The following is a 23,534-nucleotide window of genomic DNA, read 5'->3' on the forward strand; positions in this document are numbered from 1 at the left end:
TCTTTCCTTTTTTTCTATAGCAGCTCGCGCATCCTATGCACATGTAACGAGAATGAAAGGAAAGGGTATCAGCACGCAGCAAGATAGGTGGTACATGAGGGACAGTTTTGATGAATCGTATCCGCAGCTATACCTCGCTATACCCTCTCTTTTGATATTGTATTTTTTATATAGCGGACATTCATCGAGAAAGAGATCGTTTAGTACAAACAATCCCTGAAGTATAAGTGGTTAAGTCATCGTTTGAATTTTTCTTAATTTTCGTGATGTGTCTATGTGACAGTTGAGCCTCGTTCCTTCAAGACTAGGCACGTACGACACTGCAGTGCGATTTTGCTTCCTTCATGTACAACCGCAGAACTGGACGAATGCAAAGCTCTTTTTTCATGTGAGGCGTCCCGTGAACGCCATTGAGAGAGTCGTGTCCTTGGAAAAAATAAACAAATCGAATGAAACCCTTTATCGCCACCCATGCAAAAGAAAGCCACCATCAACTCCCGCCCGCTCATAAACAGTTTTGATGATTTCTAGTATTGGAATGTCAATTCTTTCTTGCTTTGCCCCGCTGCAAAGGGGTATGATCTTAGTAGCGAGAAGCAAGCGCGCATGTCGTCGAAAAAGCTCATAGTCCATCCTGCAGTTCTCCACCGCACTGGTATATACGCCGTTTCCTTCATCCTCCGCTCTAGTCGTGTGCTCGTGAATCAAAAAGGCCAATTGATCTCTGCTCCTCCTACATGGGCATCAGCCCAATGCCCCCCTTCTTCAGTGTTCTTGAGCCACTGCTTGAGGCTCTGGCGGCAGTCGATGAGCTGCCCGCTCTGCGACCAGAGCTGCTACCGGTGCTCCTACGCTTTGTCACACCACCTGTGGACTTCTTGCTGGGATACTTCTTGCCGCCAGAGTATCTTTTGGAACCTCCGCCACTTTTGCTGGTTGCCCTTGGCTTGCTTTGGGTTTGCGCACTCCCAAGGCTTTGCAGCCTGTTGTGAAACGCCTGGACGTCTGGTCGGGAGTTTCCATTGAAATAGTGTGAATCTTCACCGTCCTCGTCCTCATCGGCATCTTCATCATCCATCTCACCCTCTGAGCTGATCAGATCTACAACATCCTGGCCTCCGCCACCGTTCCTAGGGTCCATCGCTTCTTGGTAGTGGTTGTAGTGCTTCTGCAGTATGCGAATGATCCTGGATCCGTATTCATCAACTTTGTCGGGGTCGATACCAGGGATCCTACGCATCTTCTCAAGTGAGGTGGTCCATTGGATAGCCATAATCCGAAAATCTTTTTCCGTGAAAAGTGGCTTCCTCAAGCTCTTTTGGTTGCGAATCTTTTCCTCTGCTTGTCTTGCTTCGTAGACAAAACCTTCGACCATGTCTCGGTGTATCTCGTCTAGATTCTCCAAGCCGGTGTTAACCGATATAGGGGGGCCTGGAGTACGAGACGATGGTCTCGCCGGTCGATGCTGCGGGAGCTCATCGAATGCGTCCTCGTCGTACTCATCGTCTACCATAAAGCCTGCATCTTCCCACGAGTATGATGCAGTCGCGTTGTTCCCACGGTCACTCTCTGTTGCTCGTGGCTTCTTCTGACGGCCCACAGGCGAAGAGACGTACGTCGATGGCATGTTTGAGACCTCCTCCTCAGCCGGCGCCTTGCCCTTCTTGGCTCGAGATTTGGTTGCCTTCTTTAGCGCACCTGGCTCTGGTACTTGAATGGACAACATCAGCTTACGCTGGCCCGAAAGAAACAGTCGATGAGTTGGTCCAAGGCGTAAGTACTGAATCGCCATGCCATGCCGACCGACCTGGTTGTCCTCATTGAAAGCCTTCTCGGCAGATAGTTTGTCAATCACCCGAATGAGCTCGTGCTTCTTTAAACCCTTCGCCATGCCGTGCCACTCCTCAGATAGTTCTGCTTCATTCTGGGGATACTTTTTCCCCAAAAGAATGTCAGAACACTGCACTGCTGTGATACGGTGCTGGGCCTGTATGACCTTGATAGCAGCAATGGCGTATTCTGAAAAGTCTTGTTGCTCGAAAGTCAATCCAGCTTTGCAGTTATCGCAACTCTTATTGCATTCCGTAGGGGAGAAATCTTCACCAAAATAACGAAGAATTTCGGTTCGCCGACAATCAGACTTGTTGTCACAGAATGCTGTGACTCTGTTCAACATCGACATCTGGCGCTCCCTCTGTTCATGGCTACCATCTCCATCGGCAATCAGTTTCTTTAGGACTCTTATGTCCGCTTTGCCGTAGAAAAGAATGCAGTCCGACGGGTTTCCATCTCTGCCAGCACGACCCGTCTCCTGGTAGTAACCTTCCAAACTCTTGGGGAGTCCGTGATGTATGACAAATCTCACATCCGGTTTGTCAATTCCCATCCCGAAAGCAATTGTTGCAACAACAACCTTAACTTGACCTCTTTGCCAGGAATTTTGCACTTCAACCTTTTCTTGAGGGTCGCAACCTGCGTGATAATGCCTGGCCGTAATTCCGTTATCCGAGAGACTCTCAGCCACCTTCTCGGCATTCTTTCGTGAGATTGTATAAACAATTCCACTCTTGTTAGTGTACTTGGATTGAATGAGCGATGCGATGCTTTCAATGGTTTTCTCGCCTGTCGATTTGGGCCGAACCTCGTAGTACAAATTCGGTCGGTTGAAGCTCTGTGAGAAGGTTTGGCAGTCGTCCATTCCAAGATTGTGTCTGATATCAACGATGACATTTTTTGTCGCAGTAGCTGTCAACGCCATGACAGGCACGCCTGGGTACTTTTGGCGTACTTGGCCAAGTATTTTGTAATCTGGTCTGAAATCATGACCCCATTGACTGACACAGTGGGCTTCGTCAATGACCAGGCGAGCGAATTTACCTTTGCGATGGAGTGTTTGCAACCCATTGTTGAAATTGACATTCTTGCTCACCATCTCTGGAGTGACGTACAACAGTTCGAGAAAAAGTTCTGGAGTTCGTTCGTTGAAAACGCTCATCACTTGCCTCTTGTATTCTGCTGAACATTCTCCATTGAAGGCAACGGCTTGTATACCCAGATTTTTCATGTGGTCAACCTGGTCCTGCATTAAGCTGAGCAGTGGTGATACCACAATGGTGACACCACGGGTCTTGCCAGTTTTGATGACAGCTGGCAACTGGTAGCACAGCGATTTACCTCCACCGGTCGGCATTAGAACAAAAGCATCTTTACCTCCAAGTGTAGCATTGATCGCTTCGAGCTGGTTGCACCGGAAACCCTTCATTCTAAATCTGTCCTTGAGCATTCTCTGGACTTCGGGAGACCACGGATACTTCATCAACTGAGAAGGTATTGCTTCTGGTGTCGCCGGAGGCTTCTTGTAAGAAGTCCGTGACTTTGCAGATGGCAGTGCATTGCCAGAAGTCTCCGAAAAGATTTGTCGGAAGTCTTGTGAGTTGGGAGCCAGCGACTGACGGGTCTCATAGTCCTGCGCAAAAGCAAGCATCTCCTCATCATCGCTGAAGTCGCTAAATTCTTCGACTGTTCGGTGATGTTTCCCTTGAGGCGTTCTGCGACTGCTGCTTGGATATGCTGAGTTGTTTGCAGGCCTGGGCCGCGGAGGGGGTTGCATATCTTCTAGGTCCGAAAGACCATCAAACTCAGCTTCTATGGGAATGTGATCCATCATAGGACTCGTCATTGCCCTTGATTGGTAAGATACTCTGGAGGCTCTTGCAGAGTCTCTTGGAAAGGGGGCAGCAGAAAATTCGTCATCCTCCTGTGAAAGGACACTCATATCCTGTGACGCTTCAATTCTTGAAGCCGGAGGGTTCCAAGAAGATGTTCTGGGCAGTTGAGTCTGATGCACCACTTGTGTGCCCATTTGACTAGCCGAAATCGCCTCTCGTGGAGGTACAGACATGTTAACACTGCTCTGAAACGCAGGCTGAGTGCCTAGTACAACGACTGGTGCAGGGGCAGAGACATGCGATAGTTTTTGAAGGGTCTCCAGAAACCCATCGATGTCGAGCCTGGCATCGCGGATGATCTTAGTCAACCCATCTTCAGTTTCTTGGATTTCGTCAGTAAGATCATCGAGCCGAACTTCGTCCTCGTCTGTGTCGAGACTTTCTGCATAGGCTCGTTCAATCTTCTGGGCCAACTGATCTCGTTTCTCATCCAATATTCGGTAATCTTCAACAGGACCAGCGAGTTCAGTAATAGCTGCTTGTTGCCGCTTCAGACGCTCCTTTTCCGCCTTAACTTCTGCACGTTGCGGTTTAGACCAACGTTCTTTTATGGCTTGACTAAACTTCTTTCCGTTATCTTGGATAAGCTTGTCAATAAACCCTCCCCATTTTGTGAGGATGGAGGGGTCAGAGGCCAACTGCTTGAGAAGCGCTGGCTCTTGAGTTGAGTGAGATGAAGTTTCGTCAAGCGGGTCGAGCACAGAATCATCAACAATCAATCTAGTAGACTGTGAGCTACTTGATGTGTCTACTGGTCTGCCAGTGACAGTTGAGCCGGAAGAGATTTGGCGCTGCGAATTGCAATGGAGATCAATTCTAGCGCTAGGTGCGGGCGATTCTTGTTTCTGGGGCTCAGCGCACTCTGTGTTGGCTGAAATCTCCAGAATGGTTCGAGAATCCTGGCGTGAAGGTGGTGAGAGAAAGTCATCGTCAGAGTCAGGAATAACCAGGTCGTCTCCCCCAGGCTCCGTATCTCGTTGAGAAGACAGTGCCCCAAGAACAAGCTTAGAGTTTCCAGAACTGTCAGGCGCTTTCAAGGGGGTTGTAGCTTTCCTTGGGCTCTGGCTGGCACTAATAATTGGCAGCGTTCTCTGAGGTGACGGTTCGCGGGTAAGCTGGCTGCGAACTCTTCTTGAGGGTGACAGCAGGAGATCATGGTCTTCCTCGCCAATCGGTGGAATAATGGTTGATGGGGGATTGGTGAAGCCATCGCGTGTTCGCCGAGTTCGAGTACTTAGTGTCCCATTCTTTCGTCGGGCAGATCGAGTCGGACTAGGGGGTGGAGGTTCGGTGCCGAGAAGTTCGTAGACATCAGGAATATCGCCAAGGTCGCTGAATTCCTCTTTTGTAATCTCATTGCTCTTTCTTTTCCTACCACTCGAAACAGCTGGCTCTAGCTCCGGTCGAGTCGCATAGTCTTCACGCCACAGCTTTACGTCGCTACCGAAAGACAATGAATCGGAAGAAGCAAAGGTATCGTCGGTCAGGTCCATATAATCGACACCACCTGTCTTGAGTTCTGGGAAGTCGGGGCTGCTCGTACATAGTCGGGCTGGGACCGGGGCGGGCGTTTTCTTGGGTGGCGACTCGTTAGACCGTTTGACGGGGGTGTCTTGTCGGCTTAAAAAATTCGGAGTGATGGAAGTCGGAGTAAGAAGTTGCTGTGGTCTCGAGACAAGACTGGGCTTCTTGGCTTTAGAACTCAGAACGAGGCGTCCCATTGTGTCTTCGTCGTCGTCCAGTATCACCGGGTCCGTCTGCCGCAATCTTCGGGCCGGTGCTCCCCGTCCATTGGACGCGTCTCTTGTGGACTGAGGATCGTCCCCAATGCTAACAGATGTAACAGGCTGTGAGGTTTGTCGTACTTGGGAGTCTGATTGCTGGGATTGGGGTAGGCCAGCCTGAGAAGAGTCGCTGCAAACTGGAAAAGATGGTGTTGCAGGCTTGGAGCGGGCTTGATCGTTCAACAGCCAGGACAAATGCTCAGCAAGGTTGTTACGAGTCATGAAGCCGACGCAATTGTATAGGAGCGTCTTTCAGCTGCCTCTGTTAGAAACATCGAGGTGTTTATGGGTTGGCGTTTTGGTTGGACAGGTCGAATTTGGAAAGGCCTTGCTTGTTATCGTGCCCCAGACGGGATGTGACTGTCCCGCTCTGGCGCGTCACGCGTTGGGCAATAGAGTGGAAGGTACGAGAGCACGTGATTCATGTCCTGTAAAGAACTGTAATGAATAGGTATCGACATTCCGATTCTTGCAAATAGTAGAGACGACTACCTATTTTTCTTTGGTTTTCTTTTCTCTTCATCGTCCGGCAATTAATTTGCTAGGTTGTATCCGTATCACAAAGTAATACCGTTATTCAATTGATTGATTGCATTGACTTCGGCTGGATCTGACCGAAGGTTAGATACCCTCAGGGTATCAGAAAAATTAACCGCTGGAAGCATAAAAGACAAAATTAGTAGGTCACTTTGTGCCCCTTGGCCTAAAGTTATTAGACTACTTATTTTTATACCCTAAGTCTTAGGAGGCCATTTTTTCTGCTACCCAGTAGGATACAACGATCAATTAGTCAAATTTAGTCGTTCACTTCTTATTCTTTAACGTCTGCAATTGAAGACATCTCCACCTATATACACTAAAGCACCAAAGCACTGTCGATAATGCAAAAACAGTATCCTTTGGTCAAGCCATCATGACATTTATCCGCAGTACCAAGACAAGACTTTCTTCTGATGTATTTTATGATCCTTCTTCGATTCGCCGCATAAATTCGACGGTCATGGGAGATAAACAATATTCCCAGAGTCTTGAGTGCTCAATTGCTCTCATCCAAGCAATTGGTATCTTCTGCCTGGATCTGACCCAAATAGTTCATCGCCGAACCTTTCACGATGAAACCGAAGCAACGATGCATATTCACGCTACATCACTTGTTGTTCGCTTCGACAAGGTGATTCTGCCATTAGAACCAGGCATCAGCGGGTCGGATGGACTTGTAGTACCCAAGATCACGAGCTTTCGCGTGTTGGACCCTTGATGCTTTAGGCAGCATAGACCCTTGTAAGTCACTAACACGCGCTAGGAGACGCGATCTATCTTGGCCTGCGGGGCTTCCAAAAATACTCGACTACAATGGTAATGAGAGACGAAATTAGTGGCCCGACTTATCTCACTTTTAACCATTTCTTAGTCGCTTTATTTCTTTCACCCTAAAGCTTAGAAGTCAAGTTTTCTTATAGCCTCTGGTCTTTGTTACTCGCCAACAGACGATCTACTTTATGGTAGTGGGGTAATAAGCTAGGTCCCGTTGTGGTGTTAGAACAGCTTCAGCTGTCAGCAATGCCGAATATTATTGTATAAAGCTTCAGAAACTTCTTTCCAGGTGAATATACTTGTAATATATATCAATTCAAGAATCTCAGTTGCCTGGTTATAGTCTTGAGTTCCTTCCCAAACTTGTGTGACACTCGACTCTTTCTGCCCCTCACCCCTCTCTCTATCTACTTGCCTCCTACTTTTCTACACCTTTCATCGTCTTATTACTCTCACATTTCCCAAAATTCGCAATCATGGCCAATCTCCTTGAGCTTCCCACTCCTCACTCACAACTGGCCAAGTACATCTTTGATCACAAAGATACGCCAATCACCGAGATACTTGAGCCATACCGCAAGTATGAAGCCGAGTTGCGATCCGTCTATGCCCAGGATCGTCAGAACCCTCTTCTTGACGACCCTTACCTCAATGTGGTTCCTCTCTTTACAGAAGACACCAAGTTTATCACTACTCGAGCCAGAAACCTCGAGGCTGAGTCTGAAGAGGAAAAGTCCAAGTACATCATGGCCCTCCCTGATGAGAAACGTCGCCCTCATGACTCCCCCGCAACCGTTGCCGACCTGGCCGAGTTCCAAAAGAACTTCAACATCTTTTCAGAGTCATCTCTGACCGACCTGGACTGGTCAAACGTGGTAGCTGCTGGTTCTTCGGTTGTCAACTGTCTTCTCCCTGTTCCCAAAGAGTTTAATACAACCAAGCGTAAGCTTCGCGAGTACTACCACGAGAAGTTCTGCCCTGCTTCTGATGTCGACCTCTTTCTCTATGGACTCACCCATGAGCAAGCCATCGAGAAGATCAAGAAAATCGAACGGGCTGTCAAGGATGCCCTGCTCAATGAGGTCACCGTAGTGAGGACCAAATACGCCATCACGATTGCTAGTCAATACCCCGTCCGACATATCCAGGTCAGTTCCTCTCGGGCTTTCATACGCGCTACGGGTGCTAATGTCATTTTAAGATCGTTTTGCGTGTCTACAAATCGGTCAGCGAAATCCTTACTGGCTTTGACATCGATGCCGCCGGAGGAGCCTACAACGGTAGCCAGGTTTGCTTTCCCTTTACCCTCTTCACTCACTCTTTTCGCTGAATAGTGTTAGGTCTATGTCACACCCAGAGCTCTTGGGAGTTTCATCACTCAGATCAACCATATCGATCTTACACGCCGTTCGCCCAGCTACGAAAACAGGCTCTCCAAGTACTCCAAGAGAGCATTCGAAATCTATTACCCTGATTTCTCGAGGGAGAAAGTTGACCCTACCATATTTGAGCGCAGTTTCCGGAGGACTCTAGGCCTGGCTCGTCTGCTCGTCCTGGAGAGGTTACCTACCACGACGGCTCGCGAGACCTATCTCGATAAGAGAAGGGAGGAGCGAGGTCGCCCCAGGGTCTACAGGCAACACCAAGTCCTCCATGGCAACATCAAAGACTATCACGAGGACGAGGTTGCCGACTGGTTGTCCGAGGAGGATGTCAGTAACTATCATACTTTCACAGTTCCCTATGGACAACACTTCAACGCCAAGCGGATCGAGAAGCTCTGCTATACACGAGATCTACTTCTCAATGCAGAGTGGAACCAGCCCGACGAACGAAAAGTGTACCTGCATCGACATCCTGCATTCTTTGGGCGTGTTGAGGACGTAATTGAAGACTGCTGTGGCTGTTGTCCCGAACCTATCACTGAGGAGGAAAAGGAGGTCGCAGAAAAAGAGGGCGAGATATACATCAAAGGCAAAGTCTCTTTCCTGATCGACGATCCTGGCCGACAGCAAATCGGCTCCTTTAACCCCCTCACCGAGAATGATTGGACCGACATGGCGTATGTCGGAAACGTTACACGACTTTGCCAATCCATCGTCGATGGCGATGTCGAAGATGTGTCAAACTGGCTCAGCCAGGAAGGTTCCGATCCGAACAAGAGGGACTACACTGGCAGGACACCGCTCCACCTTGCTGTCATGGCATCAACTCCTGAGGTCGTCAAGTGCCTTGTGGACCATGGTGCTCGCCTCACTGCTCGCCTAGCAGACGGCAGGACTGCTCTTCATTTAGCTGCGTCACGAGGCGACTCATCAATGATTAAGATTCTGATGGAAAAGTCAATTGAGAACGAAGAAGCTGAAGAAGAGCGTCAAGACAAGAAGCGACAGGCTGCGAAGAAGGCTGTGCCTGGCACCAAAGATAGCGACTCAAGGGAAAATGCTGTATCTGAGGCCAATGAAGACTCTGATGGAGAGCTCATTGATGGCGAAGCCACAGATTTGGATGCCGTTTCTATGACCACAGGATCTTTTGTCAAGGTCAAAGAAGCTGGAGGTGACAATGACGAAGATCTGGTTCCCGACGAGTCGCAAGACGAACCCGACTTTTTCGACATTGACGCCCTGGCATGGGACCTCCAATGTTCTCCTCTGCATCTTGCAATTGCGGAGGGCCACGAAGATGCTGTTAGAACACTTTGCGATGTAAGTTTAATATAATCGTCATGCCTGCACTCACTTTTCATGGATATCTTGCTAACACATTGCACAGTTTGGGTCTGACTCGATTATTCCTGTCAAGTCTCTTGCGGACGGCGATGCTCAGGCGATCCTCACTTTGGTTCTAGCTTTGTCGCTTCCAAACGACAAGGCCAAGTCGATGGCCAATCTTCTTTTGAAACTTGGTGCCACCTCTGCCCAGGCCGACTCTAGAGGGTGCAGTGCCTTTCATCGCTACGTCGAAGCTGGAGAAGAAGACCTCGTCGATACCCTTCTCGCCAACGATAAAACAGGCATCAAGGTAGCCATAAATCACATGATCACCAGCGGGAGCTACTGGAACTCAGAGGCCATCGCACCTCTCAGTACCGCTATTGAGAACGGCGATGTCGCCTTGGTCCTGAAGCTACTGGCCGCTGGCGCTAAATCCGAAATCGACTTCGATACGTGGCTCAAATCCGCTAAAGTTTCTAATATGAGCGGTCGCCTAGGAGACTTAGAGAGAAATCAGCAAATGTACAGTGAGAGTACAGAGCAGCCGTTGATTATGGCTATTCGGTTAGGCAACACTGATATAGCAATCAAGCTAATTGAGAACGGCGCTGATCCCAACCCACTGGATATTGCAACTCAGGAATTAATCTTCAACGAGTACCGACGGGACTACAACAAGGGGCGTTCAGCTCTAGACTTGGTTCGGTCCTCGCTGAAGCAACTCCGAGGTTACAGAGGCGAGAAGCGAGGGCCAGTGGAACCAAAAGAGACGCCAGGCTTGGATGACTTCCTGAAACGCCACACTGAGGGCACATATTCTCATTTTCTTGTTTCATGCGAGGTTGAAGAGCATCGATACAACTTCGTCGAAGGAAAGAAGAAGTACGAAAAGGAGATCAAGAAGAATCGAGAACCCAAGGGAGTGTCCGAGAAGCGGGAGGCAATCAAAGAGCTTGTTACTGGCTTTGAGGCTGTAGAAGAAGCTCTTATAAGTCGAGGTGCCAAGCCCTTCACAGAGCTGCGTCCTGATATCAGAACAAATGGTAGAGACGATTCAAGCCGAAGCAGCAGAAGGTCAGACGACAAGGACCCGAAACCTTTTGAGTATCGCTTCTCTTTCAACAACGACCGCGATATGACCGAAAGGAGAAGAGATGGTTATATTGAACTGTAAGTACACATACCTGATGGTCCATCGAGTAGTGAGTGAACTGTACTAACTGATTATAGGATGGAAGCGGCCTGGACTGGAGATCTTGACAAGATCAAGAAACTCTCACTTCAAGCATGGGGCCCAGAACAGGACCAAGCACCACTGAAGATCGCCGTTTGGGATAACAAGGGGAACACCCCCTTCTCTATTGCCGTACTTCGAGGACATTACGACGTGGCCAAATCCTTGCTTGAGATTGTAAAAGCACAGTGGTCTCCACCCAAGAAGGACAAGGTCCGATTCAGAATGGACACCGGCGATGATGATGAGGAGGAGGAGGAATACAGTGAAGATTCTGACAATTCTGATGGTTCTCAGAACGGCGAACCACGAATCGTGTCTGAGAAGGTGCAACAACAGTTCACTATTGACAATATTGGCCATGTTGACTTGAACGTTGAGTCTCATACCAAGCCTCTGCAAGTCATATGCCAATCAGTGCCAACCGATTGGTCAGTCAAGAACGAGAGGCTCTTCTATCATTGGATCAACACCAGCCTGTTTACTCACATGTTGTGTGTTGACAACATGACCGGGCTCAAGTTTCTCTTGGACTTGGCGCAGCACTATTCGAGCCAGAAATTCGAAGGTGATGACGGAGAGGACGGAGAGGACGATGATTCGCCTACAGGCTTTGTTTTCCCACAAGACGGCTTCAGGTACGCTGTCGATCATGGCAAAACAAAAATGCTTGCCTTGATTATCAAGCAGACAGGCGCAGGCATTCCACTCGATCACCTTGTCAAGAAGAGCGGCGTGGAGTTGAACCGAAGACCACGTTATTACCAGGGACTGACTGTGTATGGAAGAAAGAGGTACGGATCTAAGGCATTCCCTATTTTGCAAGTTTGACACTAACAATTATACAGGAAGGATTGGGCCACTGCTGGACGTGGCATGGTTACCAGAAGCAGCGGTCCAAGGACACCGCCTCTTCTTTATGCCGCTCTTGCTGGCAACCTAGACAGCGTTGAGTTTTTCCTGGGAGATGCTCCGCACAGGCTATACGGCGAGTTTGCTAAATCCAAGGCCTCCAAGGAGGACTATCGATTCAAGCACTTGAAGGAGAGCCCTGGTGGTTTTGACCGTGCGATCTCAAAGTGGCTCGGAGCTGACAGTAAATACTCTCACATGTTGTCCTGTACAAGACACTAACGATTATTCCAGATGAGCTTGTGATCCATTGCGCGGTCTTGGCCAATTCTGGCGAAAACTCAAACGAGGTGCTCGAGTTCCTCACCGAGACATTCCCAGCTGCAATTGAGAAGAAGAACACCGAAGGTGACACACCTCTTATGGTAGCTTGTCGTCTTGGACGAATCGACGCTGTCAAGATCTTGTTATCAGCCAACGCCGACCAATCTGCTCGCAACCAGAAGGGTGAGAACATTCTACACGCGGCGCTCGCCTGTAATCCCAAGGATTACCAGCTTCGCGAACTTTTAGACCTCCTTGATACCGACCTTCGAAGCCATCTTTTCCTGCAGAAGAAGAACCTGGCCGAGAACGGAACCACGCCTCTGCATGCATGGGTTTCCCAAGCCTCGGGGGTTCAACCCGACAATACCAACTCCTACCACCGCCGTTATTACGGGTATAGAGGGGCATACGATGGCAAGGAGCAGGAAATGATCCGGATGCTCAATCTCCTTCTCGAATACTCCAAGGGCGGCGAACTGGAGATGCTCAACGGAGCAGGCGATACATGTCTTCACACTGCAATCATGATGGACATGATCGCCCTGACTCAGGCCTTGATCAAATTCAGGCCAAGCCTAGTATACCGGGAGAATGCCGTTGGTCGAACTCCGGCTGAGCTGGCCCATGACCGGCTCACTAGTCAGAAGTTCGAGATGCCTGGGTACCCTGGTCGAAGCCGAAAGGATGGTGTCAGGGATGCTCTAGTAGATGACCCTAAGAATTTCATCCGAGAGGTCGAAATTGAGGCCCATACTCCAGAGCAGAGGAAGGAGTTTCTTGAGGCTCTCGGGCTCAGCGACAATTACAAGGCGAACGAAGTCTCTTTGATTCGGACCGCTATGGGTATCAAAAAGGAGCATTCAAATAAGAGTCTCGATAACAAGACTATTGGGGGAATCTTGTGGGATCTCTGTCGCACGGCGATGCAGAAGTACCCTGGGAAACGCCGATTGGTGACTTTGAACGAGGCCAACGATGTTGCCAAGAGACTGGGCGAGAAGTACTCAGCATCAAGATATTTCAGTGTCCAGGCTCGCGTTGAGGATGGAGAGGAGGATCCCGAAGAGAATGAGAACACAACTGTTGACTTTGCAGTTCAGCAAATGAATTCCTGTCTGTCCTGGGCTTGGCCTGTCAACAAGCAGCCTGGAGAAGACAGCGGTTCCTCAAGCGATAGTGATGCGTAAGACTGCCTTCCTGAACTATTTCAACATGTTTAAGATATTTAAATCAGATTGTTTGTTATTGAAAGAACTATGACTGAGAACTCGAGTTACTTATTTAAGGACTTTGGCTGGCAAAGTTTACTATTAGGTCAAATTGTTTTATTAAGTAGTATTGATCGGAGATGGTCCTAAATGCTAGGTATATCGCCCGCCCTTATGTTTGAAATATTTATCAATTTATGTAAACAGAAACAAAGTCGCAATTTGGAACTGCATGTCCTTCTTATGAAACGTAGACAACAGACTGGGATGCGCCATCGCCCCAAATACCGACCACTGCCATAGCGAAGCCCAGGGCCGAGATAGCGGTTCGGGCAAGGTAGCTTCGTGTAAGACCCTCGACCTCAGCTCGTACTTCCTCGCCGTTAATGTCTTCAATATCTTCGTCACTGGCGGGCTCACTGTGAGCATCGCCTAGGACTTCGTAGCTAGCCTCCATCTTAGCACGCGAAGACTTTCGAGGTGCCGATGAAGCAGCACGTCGAGGAGCAGGTGTGGGAATTAGCATGGGGGCGACAGATGACAGGGTGGCGAGGAGAGCTGTGTAGAGAAGGTAGGGATGGCGAGATGAGCGGGGAGCGAGGAAAAAGCTGATGAGGAACGGCGCAGAAGCGAGAGACGTGAGGGCCAGAACGGGTGTCTTGAGGGTCGCAGTCAGGGTGGAAAGACCGTGAGAGGCAGAAGTTGAGGAAGGAAGTCGGAGGAGAGCAGGGAGAGCGAGAGAAGAGATGGAGTATGAGACGCCCTAGAAGCAAAGAGTTAGCGATACTGATATGGGTTGTATATGGCAATACATGATAAGTCATCTTCCAACAATGTCCTTCTTTAAGACCCAAGAATAAGTATCATTGGAGGTTCCGCAAGTATTTTTATGATATGGACCAATAATATTACTTGATACTCAAGTTCAAAAAGTCGAAGATGGAACTTTGACATACCGTCAGCAAGCCGAGCGAGACGGTGCCCACAAACTTGAGGAGCGAAACGCTCGTTCCTGTCGCAGACATGGCGGTTGATTCCCGTATCAAACACGAATTATGATTGTATTATTCTCTTGATGATGATCCAAAAAGAAGAATAGATATTCCAAAGAGGGGGAAGAACGAGAATGAAGTGATGAGTTGGGATGCGGGCGAAGATCGGGTAGTGACGTTGAGATATCGAGCTTGCCATTTGTGGCTTGAAAGATGAGGGGCTCTTGTGGCGGTGATACACAGCGTCTAGCGCTTCCGCGTCTAGAGCCAACAAGTGGATCACTGTGTCGCTTAAAGTTACTAATATGTGATCCACTACAGAACAGAAAACTGCAGTTCGTGATTTTTTCGTCTCTCTTTCTTTCATCTTCAACAAGACGCGATACTAAACAACAGCAACGAATCGCCCGCGTTGAACCCCCTTTCTCGTAAGTTCTCAAAAATCTCTTATTTGGTATACCGCACGAATCTCGCATGATGAGTTCATTGTTTTCAACCCTCCATAATCTTATAGGAAGAGCCGTCTGAGACTGCCTCTGGCATATGTACCCGCTAGCTAAGCTCCTGACAAGACGTTCTACCTTTGTCCCTGCTGTGCACCACTTTCGGGTGTGCTTGCACGCGGGGATGATACTGAGCTGGCAGTCAGTGAGCCTGGTGGGTGCGTCGGAGGTGGTGGTGCTTATAAAATGGGTTTCTGATGTTTCGAGATGTTGTCACTTGGTTTTGTCTGATTATCTTCCATGACAAGTTAGCTGACCAACAATAACAGGAATCTACACAATCAATGTTGAGAATTCAAGCAAGGGTTATAAGTTGTAACTGTCGATGTCTTTGTCATGATTCGTCCCTTCATACATAATTAAGTCTAGATATTAATGTACCACTGTTTGGCTTGTGCCTTGATATTACACCCGTAGCTCGTGACTATTCAACCACCGAACTGATCCTACAAATCGCTGTCACTGTCATCAACCACGTTTCGTCGTCCACGCGCTGTTCGATTTGCTCGCCCATCGTCGTCATCCGACTGCTCGACTGCTGTCTGGCTTGGTTTGTCAAGCATGCGGCCCAGATCTGGCAAATCCTCGCTCTCTTGTGTTGCTGAGAACATGGTAGGCACAAAGAAAGGTCTTCCAGCGTTGTCATCTGCACCCTTCACAGTAGGTGATGAAGCAAACGGAGACGTGCATGTTAGAGACATCGGGTCCTTCATGCTCGACACTGGATGATTATCGGAAACGACAAAGTCCAAAAGATCTTTGCCATCGTCCGAGCCATCCGTTTCCAACAGGTCGCTATCACGATCACAGTCATCGCCAACCTCGTCGCTATTGAAGCCACCAGTCTTCCGTTTAGCCTTGCCTTTGCCTTTGCTTTTGGCGCCATGTTTTGATCGTCCACGGGCCTTGGGTAGAGTTTCCTCCTCCTCTTCATCCTCGTCCTCCTCCTCATCTTCGTCCGAGCCTTCGTCTACCATGGAACCAAGAGCAAACGTCCGGGGCGCTGCATCTGGCGACAGCTTCCTTCTCTTTGCTCGGGGTGGCGCTTTTGGTGGCGCTTTTCGAGTTTGCTTCTTTTTGGCAGCCGCTGTTACTTTTGCCGGTTTTCTTCGCGAAATTGTTGCTTCGCCGTCAGATCCCGAATCTGTTTCTGGGTCAGATCCAGCAAACGCACGAACAGGAATATCTAAGTAATTGCTTGTATCTTCATCACGACATGGTAGGACAAGGCTTTCTTTCTCGTTCCCCATCCTGTTCCACATCTTGACAAAGCGCTTGGTGCGAGTCCCATGCTTAAGCTTTGCAACCGGCCGCAGCTGTCTTTGTAGCTCTGGATACGCTGTCATATCAGGCATGTCCGTTTCCTCAATTACGCTATGATTGAAAGGTAGGTCACGATACGCCCGGTTGAGCTCCTTAAGCTCCTCGTCACTCAGCAGCACCTTGGTGAGTTCAGGCACTGTGGAGAGGTCATCGAGTTCCGGGTTACGCTTGGACTTGGTTGGCTTTGTTTTGCCACCGACTTTCAGCATACTGGCCACACTTTGGAAACCAGTCTCCACGCCATCCGGCATATGGAATTTCTTTGGTGGTTTCTTCTTCCCTGCTGGCGCTCGCCGCTTCTTTGGCTCTGGCAACGACGGGTCTTGTGTGTTTTCAACAGGAATTTCAATACGTCGCATGTCCACCTCCGGTCGAAATTCCCTAGGGACGATTCGTGTGGACAAATCGAATCGGAAGTTGAACCGACTTCCTTCACAGATCAAGCTCTGCATCTTCTCATAGTTGTCTTTAGATCTGGCAAACTGGTCTTCCTCCTTGCCTCGCATGAGGAGTAGCACAATTTTTCCCTCTTGTTTTCGGCCGGTACGTCCCATTCGTTGAAGCATTCGAATTGGTGACGCTGAAGAGTCGTAGCACACGATAAGGTCCACTTGTCCAATATCCAATCCTTCTTCACCGATGGACGTCGCGACAAGAACATTGAACTCGCCATCTTTGAACCTGTCAATGGCTTCGATTTGTTGTGCTTGTTTCATGCCTTCTCCTCGCTTGCTATCGGCTTGACCAACAAAGACACTGGCTTTGATGAGAGGCCGATGCTTGTTGAGCATGCGTACGATGTCCTCTGCAGAGTCCCGGTATTCGCTGAAAACAATCACCCGGGTCGCAGGATTTGCAGCATTGTCCATGAAGTGATTTAACACAGTATCTGCCAGGGCTGCAAGTTTAGGGTGGCCTACAAAACCGTCGGTGCGAAGCCATTTGGAAATTTTATCCATCATTTCTTGGAAGTTGGAGTCCTGGACGAGCTGGCGCTTATATTTGGATCCTTTCTCTCCTTTCCCTTCCTGCTCGCTACGCAAGTCGACAAGGTTATCATAGAAAGGTTTTATACCATGAAAATTGAGCAACTTTATAGAATGTGCGATGCTTGTGAGAACGGTGAAAACAGCTCGCATCATATGTTGGACGCCTTGGTTGACGTGTCGACCTCGAGAGGCAAACCATTCTTTCTGAGCTTGCATTAAACCAAATGTCGTCATAGCCATAGGGCTTCGTCCGAACCAGATGTTTTGCGAACTCAACTTATCGGTCATTGGTTTCAGGGCTTTCGTGAAAAGCTCACCGACCAGTACCATTTCGTCGGATGGGTCGAGAACAACCTGTTCAATACTTCTTGAGTGAACATATTGACGAATGTCTATAGAGTCTTCGGTACGAATTTCACAATGTGAGATACCCAGATTGTCGATTACTTCTTGCACCGTTTCAACTTTGGATCCGGGCGTAGCAGTCAGTGCCAGTACTCGAAAACTCTTGGAGAATCGTCGGATGAGCTTTGTGACCTTGGCATATGCGTACTCTCCCGTCGCGCGATGTGCCTCATCGATGACTAGCAACACAATAGACTTGGGGTCTGCATAGCCATGAGAAATATCGTTTAGCAAAGTCTGAGGGGTCATGAAGAAGACTCGACGAGACGCCCACTCATCAACACGGAGTACCGGAGGAATTTCACCGGTCAATAATGTCGTTTCCGACCGAGGGATACCAGCGATGCCGTAGCAAGCAGTAACCTGCTGTGCCACAAGAGGCTTTGTTGGAGCGACAAATACAATCTTGGCATTTTTGGTCCATCGGTAAAAGTTGAGCATGACACTTGCTGCAATGAATGTTTTTCCAAGACCAGTTGGCAATGCTACCAAGGTATTGTTGAATAAGCTGTTCTTGACGATGCTGAACTGGTAGTCCCGGGTCTTGCCCAGGTTCGTCGGAAACACCCATGTCTTCATAGCTTCATTATCAACTTCATGATGGGTTGGCTCTTCCCGAGGGAGGTCTGCACGAAACACCCTTGCAGAGGCCGGCTGTGGTGGCCGGGGAGCGTCGTTTGCCACAGATCCGCCGAAAAGAGTCGTCTGACGCCAATTGCCAGAACTTATCTTGTTCAATCCTGTCCTGGGAGTAGCTCCTGTTGGTATTGCTGCAGGTGCTATTGGTCGCGAATGGTTTTGTTCTGGTGATGAGAATGCATCTGATGGGAGATCTTCCAATTCCAGGGCCGCCACAGTTGCAGAGGCTCTCTGATTACTGGGCTGACCCACCACAGTATGTAAAGATGCTGCAGTACTTTGGCCATTCATGGAAGAAGAGACCTGATCGAGGGCTGTCAAAAAGTCTTCATCTGCAATGTCATCGTCAAATTCGTCGCTATCCATGATAACAAGATATGCTGTTATGCACCAAGTATTTTGCTTATTTCTTATCGTATTCTGAATCGAAGTCTCATAACATGTTCAGTTACTCACAAGCAACTGCGATACCCTTGCTTGTGGTGGTGGTTCAGTGACAAAGAAATGATAGACGTTAGCAGCTGGCGTACCTTGGTAGCAGGTAAGCTTCCAAAGGAAGGGACGCGTTGTAGTTTCCAGACCGCGCCACTGAAACACGCGATGTCACGTGGTATGACGGATCAAACTTCTGGTTGAAAGGTCACATTCTAGGCAGTGGACCTACAAGCTTGGGCTTTCTCGAACAAAGAATTGCCTGGGCATATCTCTTCTTTCATCATAAAACTCACGAGATCGCTGCAAGACTACGACTACAAAGCTTGCTTGCGCTTCTTTGTACTACTCTATAAAATAAAAAAAACCACTACAAAACCACCGCGCTGCTTTTGCCACAAAAGTCAGCTGCTTCTACCACCAAAAACCACCTGCGCTGCTTCTACCAAAAAAAAAAACCAACCACAAAATATACCACTGCTGCTCGCCCTGCCCTCTGACGCCACGATGGCACCTCGAGGTCGTCAGAATACCACCGGGCGCGAGGCGCGAAACACCACTCGCACATCACGAGGCGGAATCTCTAAGCGCAAGGCTGGTCGCGTTGATGGCGACGGCGATATGGATATGGACAATGCCGGTCGGCGTGCCAAGAAAACCCCTACCACCGCCGCCAAATCCACTCCTACTCGCTCTAGTGCCCGTACTTCAACGCGTGGAGGTCCTTCCAAGAAGGCCCAAAATGTAATCGAAGCACTTACCAATGGCACTGCTGGATCCCTCGCCTCTCGTGTTTCGAACGTTGGTTCTGGCAGGACTCCTAAAACCCGGTCCCGAGACATGACAGGCCTTACGCTGCTGCGAGTCGGCGGTTTGAAGGAAAGCAAAGCAGCCAACAATTCTGGGGGCGGCGTCAACGATCTTCTTGGTTTCATGGAGCGGAAGGCCGGATCATTCCGAACAAATTCAAAGCGAAAGGTCGCAATCAAAAAGGTATGTTTTGTCATTGACAAGGCCTCAGGTGCGGAATATTCGACTCGGCTATGCGAGACTCGGAGAGTTATGTATCGATCTGAAATTGAAATCTGCTATATAATTATATACCCCCGCACCCGTGCTAACCATAACCAACAACGCCTGCTAACTCGGTGTAGCACCATCCCGTTGGTGATTACGTCTACGTAGGCGCGACTGAGGAGGATGCTGAGGAGCTGATTAAGCTCAACTCTTTTACGTTTGCTGGCGCACCTTTGGAGGTCATCAAGGTCGATGAGATTCCGGCCAGAGGTGCGGTGGTGGAGTCCAAGGAGACTACGGAGCTTCGTGGCAGGCTTCGAGAAATTCTCAGTGCAAGATATGTCGGTGACAACAAGCTCCTTAGGTTGGACGCCCTGGCTTCCGACGCAGAGCTTGTCGCTCTTGGCATGTTCGAGAACCGTGACCGAGCTCTCAAGACGTTCAAGGGGCTTATGGCTGTATGCGAGAGTCTCTTCAAGAGTTCTAAGGAAAAGCAAGAAGCGATCGAAAGCATCAGCCTGGCAAGCAACAATATTGATGATGTGGAACAAGTCGAGATCATCGCCACGACTTTTCCTCACCTCAAAAACCTCGACATGAGTGGCAACCAGGTGGCTTCCATGCAAGCGCTCCAGCCATGGAAAGGAAAATTCAAGTTCCTCGAAACATTGTTCATGACAGGCAACCCCATCGAAACTGCTGACCCAAATTATCTGGCAACCCTTCTGGAATGGTTCCCCAAACTACAGAACGTCAACGGCAATCAACTCCGTACACCCGAACAGATTGCTGCGCAGGAGGCTGCCATGTGGCCTACCCCTATCCCCCAAAACGGGCCCGATTTCCGAGACGTTGCCAACGTTGGTGAAAACTTTCTCTTGGAGTTCTTTGCTTCATATGATAGCGACCGACCCGGCCTCACATCTAGATTGTACGATGAGGAAAGTCGATTCTCCATTTCTATTGACACCCGAGCTGCCCCGGATCCGGCAGCGGCGCCCCCCATTTCATGGTCATCTTACATCAAGCTCTCCCGCAATCTGACCAAAATCACCAACCCCAATGCTCGTGTCCAACGACTTTTCAAGGGTGCTGCCAGTATTCAAGACGCCTGGAAAACCCTCCCTCTTACACGTCACCCCAATATCAAAGAGGAGCTCACCAAGTACATCATGGACTGCCATCCCTTGCAGGGACTGATCGACCCCAGTGGCCAGAGCACTGGCGGCGTTGATGGCTTAATCATCGCTGTTCATGGTGAATTTGATGAGCAAGACCCCAGTACCAATATTGCGGGAAAGCGCAGTTTCTCTCGAACATTCGTCCTTGGGCCTGGAAAACCGGGACAGATGATTCGGGTCGTCAGCGACATGCTCTCGCTGCGAACGTACAGTCTGCTCCCAAATGTGTTTGTGGCACCTGCCCCAGCACCTGCAGACCAACATCAGGCCATGATCGTCGAACTCTCCAAGCAGACGGGCATGACAGCCCAGTACTCTGAGATGTGCCTTGCCCAAGTCAACTGGGAATTCGACAAGGCTTTGTTGATGTTTAATGAGAAGAAGGTATGTATTTTAACCCTCCAGAAGACGATGAATGTAGACTAAACGTACTCCAGCCACAACTCCCAGCTGAGGCTTTCGCTACAGCCGGTGTGCCATAGATTGGTGTATGGTAATGGGACCATGGAAGGCATGGGAGGCAGCGATGAATTAGAACATTGGAGTTTACGGTTTACATAGATTATAGGGGCCACAGGGGCCGCAGGGGATCGGTTGTTTATTCTATAATGAGGTGCTGTCCAAAATGAATTGAGCGCACCATGATTGAGACCATGCAGATGCTTTTAACCAAACATTATCTCGTACTGAACGCCAATCTCCATTGGTTTATCGTGAAGACGTGTAACACACCTACCTATACTAGAATCTCTGCCTCGGTGTGATTGTTTTAAATGCCATTTTGGCGCGTTTTGCCCACAGTAGTATCTTATGCTGGCCTGTATATACCTATCTAGCTAGTACCTAGGGAGTAGTCATAGTTATCATGTGAATATACCAGTACGGAATCTTAAAGGCTGATCCATAGTTTAGTAGCTGCCTATTTAGATTTAAACCCGCAGAGTACAGACGGACTTTCGCCGGCAACATTCCGCATCAAGTTTGCAACCTTGAATTATATCCCAGGTATTAATCTACACCAAGACTCGAGTGTCAAGTTGGAAGCAAAGGCGCTAGTATTCGACATTGAACAAATCTATTCGGTATAGGGTAGGGACGATGCCATCGTTCTGGGCGCTAAAATACGTCTTGGCAACTGGTGATGGTGTCTGATCTGATGAGGTCATGTCTCTCGGTTCATTTCGCTTGCCGCCGTTGGCTACCTATTATGTAGTTGCTCTGATTGCCGGTCTGGATCACCTCCACTTCGAAGATATCCGACTCATCTTCTAAAGTGACGATCTGCTTTCCACACAACGAACAAGCAAGTCAACAGGCCACACTAGAGTGCCCATGTAATTACTCGCGAGTCACTCACGACTTCTAGCGCGCAGACTAAGAAAATCGTCCGGTGATGAAGCTAAAAGCTGCATATATCAGCATCAGCCTCCCATGACAGCGAAGAACATACTGAGGCTTTTACAACAAGGGACATGCCCGCAATGACGGACACTGGATGGATTGTTAGTTACCAAGAGTATAACTACGTACACATTACTTCCTTGTATCTGACAGCACATCTACACAGACTAACATGAATAACCCAATGGCCTGGTAGTGGCTGGCCTGTCATCTGGCCTTTTGGCAGATTTTGGCACGGGCTATCAAGAAACAACCAATGCAAGGCAGTGGCTGTTAGTGAGCACAACAGACGTAATTGGTCTTGAGACTGGTCTAAGATGGAATTTCGGCCAGTGACAAGCAGTTCCATCCCTTCAAGGTGAACGGACAAGGCGCGATCACGATGTCGTAAGGTTTTGGCACGAGGCGGGAGAAACCATCGTCATCACCGTTGAAAATACGATAAGGATCGACAAGGGAGAACAGAGGATTTCCCCGCCGATTCTTCAACATCCCATGAAGATAACCAATTCGGCACACAAGACAAGAAACTCCAACGCGGCTCTGGCAAGGGTCTTTCCGAAGCGAATGTCAGGCGAAAGCGAACTCGCCTCAGGAAGTCGAGAAGGGCAGGTACGTAAATCATAAGAACACAGCTTATGAATCTTGGTTGTTAGCTTGTACCTATCAGGGGTTTGGCGTGCAACGGTGCGTTTCATATCTTAGCTGGTGGATTTAACCACAGGCCCCAGCCTAATGATTGGTTATCATGGTTGGTGGGAGACTGAATCGGAGCACGTCTTTTTAATCATAGACGGTATCCAATCACCGGAGAATTTCCACAATACAACCAGTGGTCAAGTCTTTGACAGTTGCATTGGGCAATCCAAGTTACTTCTCCCAATTTCACTTCCTCGGCCAAACCAGCATGTTATTGACCATTGGATGGGTAGGTAGCAGTGGGCAACAAAAGCACGGGGATGCCCGATATTAATACGACGAGACTTCTATTGTGTGAGCACTGTAGCGACTGTTTGCTATGCTGCGGAGAATATGTAACAAGGAGAAGCAAAGCGAGTTAGGCGAGAGAAATATAGACCAGAACCCTGGAGGATCGGGAGTTAAATGGGTGACATATGGGACACTTAATGCTACATAGCTGGCCAGGCTAGGCTGAAAATATGCAATCTTGCAGAATATTGTTCATACATTTGTTGATAATGCGTAGCATTTCTGGCCCTGGGTGTTTTGCATTTTTGTTTCTAATAGCACTCGTATTATATCGTGTAATCCTTGAACTGAGTGATGGGTCAATTGGAAAAAACGAGAACTCATGCGTAAAAAATGGGCTCTCGTATCTTCCTTTCTTCTTCGCGTAAATTGTGTTTGTATGCCGTGATTAGTGTAGTATGCAGGGCGGGGAGCGCTGTAAGATAGGAAAGAAATCCCAAGGTGAGAGGTGAGATAATTCATGCCTGTCGTATGCAGGTTGCACTGGAGAATTTAATA

General features: G+C 48.8%; 5 protein-coding genes across 5 annotated transcripts; 2 read left to right on the top strand and 3 right to left on the bottom strand.

Annotated features, from left to right (window-relative positions):
• Window positions 1-233: 233 nt before the first annotated feature.
• EDB82DRAFT_492396 (uncharacterized protein) lies at window positions 234-5,853 on the bottom strand. Its single transcript, XM_025735865.2, has one exon. The coding sequence runs from the start codon at window positions 5,732-5,734 to the stop codon at window positions 734-736; it is 5,001 nt and encodes a 1,666-aa protein (XP_025587932.1). The 5' UTR covers window positions 5,735-5,853; the 3' UTR covers window positions 234-733.
• Window positions 5,854-7,302: 1,449 nt separating this feature from the next.
• EDB82DRAFT_522017 (uncharacterized protein) lies at window positions 7,303-13,143 on the top strand (the record flags this gene model as incomplete). The annotated part of the gene is made up of 7 exons (XM_025735854.2): window positions 7,303-7,974; window positions 8,028-8,114; window positions 8,167-9,534; window positions 9,602-10,713; window positions 10,774-11,571; window positions 11,626-11,873; window positions 11,924-13,143. The coding sequence occupies 7 exons, from the start codon at window positions 7,303-7,305 to the stop codon at window positions 13,141-13,143; spliced, it is 5,505 nt and encodes a 1,834-aa protein (XP_025587931.2).
• Window positions 13,144-13,274: 131 nt separating this feature from the next.
• On the bottom strand, window positions 13,275-14,347 carry EDB82DRAFT_105565 (uncharacterized protein). Its single transcript, XM_025735843.2, has 2 exons — window positions 14,121-14,347; window positions 13,275-13,927 (listed from the first exon to the last, which is right to left on the bottom strand). Exons 1-2 carry the CDS (start codon window positions 14,187-14,189, stop codon window positions 13,406-13,408), a joined length of 591 nt encoding a protein of 196 aa, XP_025587930.1. The 5' UTR covers window positions 14,190-14,347; the 3' UTR covers window positions 13,275-13,405.
• A 657-nt stretch (window positions 14,348-15,004) lies between these two features.
• EDB82DRAFT_105589 (uncharacterized protein) lies at window positions 15,005-18,537 on the bottom strand. The gene has a single exon (XM_025735832.2). The coding sequence runs from the start codon at window positions 18,379-18,381 to the stop codon at window positions 15,106-15,108; it is 3,276 nt and encodes a 1,091-aa protein (XP_025587929.1). The 5' UTR covers window positions 18,382-18,537; the 3' UTR covers window positions 15,005-15,105.
• Window positions 18,538-18,680: 143 nt separating this feature from the next.
• EDB82DRAFT_492403 (uncharacterized protein) lies at window positions 18,681-21,330 on the top strand. The gene is made up of 3 exons (XM_025735821.2): window positions 18,681-19,440; window positions 19,602-21,029; window positions 21,083-21,330. Exons 1-3 carry the CDS (start codon window positions 18,955-18,957, stop codon window positions 21,125-21,127), a joined length of 1,959 nt encoding a protein of 652 aa, XP_025587928.1. The 5' UTR covers window positions 18,681-18,954; the 3' UTR covers window positions 21,128-21,330.
• The last annotated feature ends 2,204 nt before the right edge of the window (window positions 21,331-23,534 follow it).

The sequence above is a fragment of the Fusarium venenatum genome (assembly GCF_020744135.1).
Source record: "Fusarium venenatum strain MPI-CAGE-CH-0201 chromosome Unknown EDB82scaffold_1, whole genome shotgun sequence".
Taxonomy (NCBI): Eukaryota; Fungi; Ascomycota; class Sordariomycetes; order Hypocreales; family Nectriaceae; genus Fusarium; species Fusarium venenatum.

Excerpts from the sequence above, each read along its gene's own strand:
- EDB82DRAFT_492396 (XM_025735865.2), bottom strand. The coding sequence starts at position 5,734 with ATGACTCGTAACAACCTTGCTGAGCATTTGTCCTGGCTGTTGAACGAT.
- EDB82DRAFT_105565 (XM_025735843.2), bottom strand. The coding sequence starts at position 14,189 with ATGTCTGCGACAGGAACGAGCGTTTCGCTCCTCAAGTTTGTGGGCACC. Across the intron at positions 13,928-14,120 it reads TCTCGCTCGGCTTGCTGACG|GGCGTCTCATACTCCATCTC; the intron begins GTATGTCAAAGT and ends CTTTGCTTCTAG.
- EDB82DRAFT_105589 (XM_025735832.2), bottom strand. The coding sequence starts at position 18,381 with ATGGATAGCGACGAATTTGACGATGACATTGCAGATGAAGACTTTTTG.
- EDB82DRAFT_492403 (XM_025735821.2), top strand. The coding sequence starts at position 18,955 with ATGGCACCTCGAGGTCGTCAGAATACCACCGGGCGCGAGGCGCGAAAC. Across the intron at positions 19,441-19,601 it reads GAAAGGTCGCAATCAAAAAG|CACCATCCCGTTGGTGATTA; the intron begins GTATGTTTTGTC and ends AACTCGGTGTAG. Across the intron at positions 21,030-21,082 it reads TGATGTTTAATGAGAAGAAG|CCACAACTCCCAGCTGAGGC; the intron begins GTATGTATTTTA and ends AACGTACTCCAG.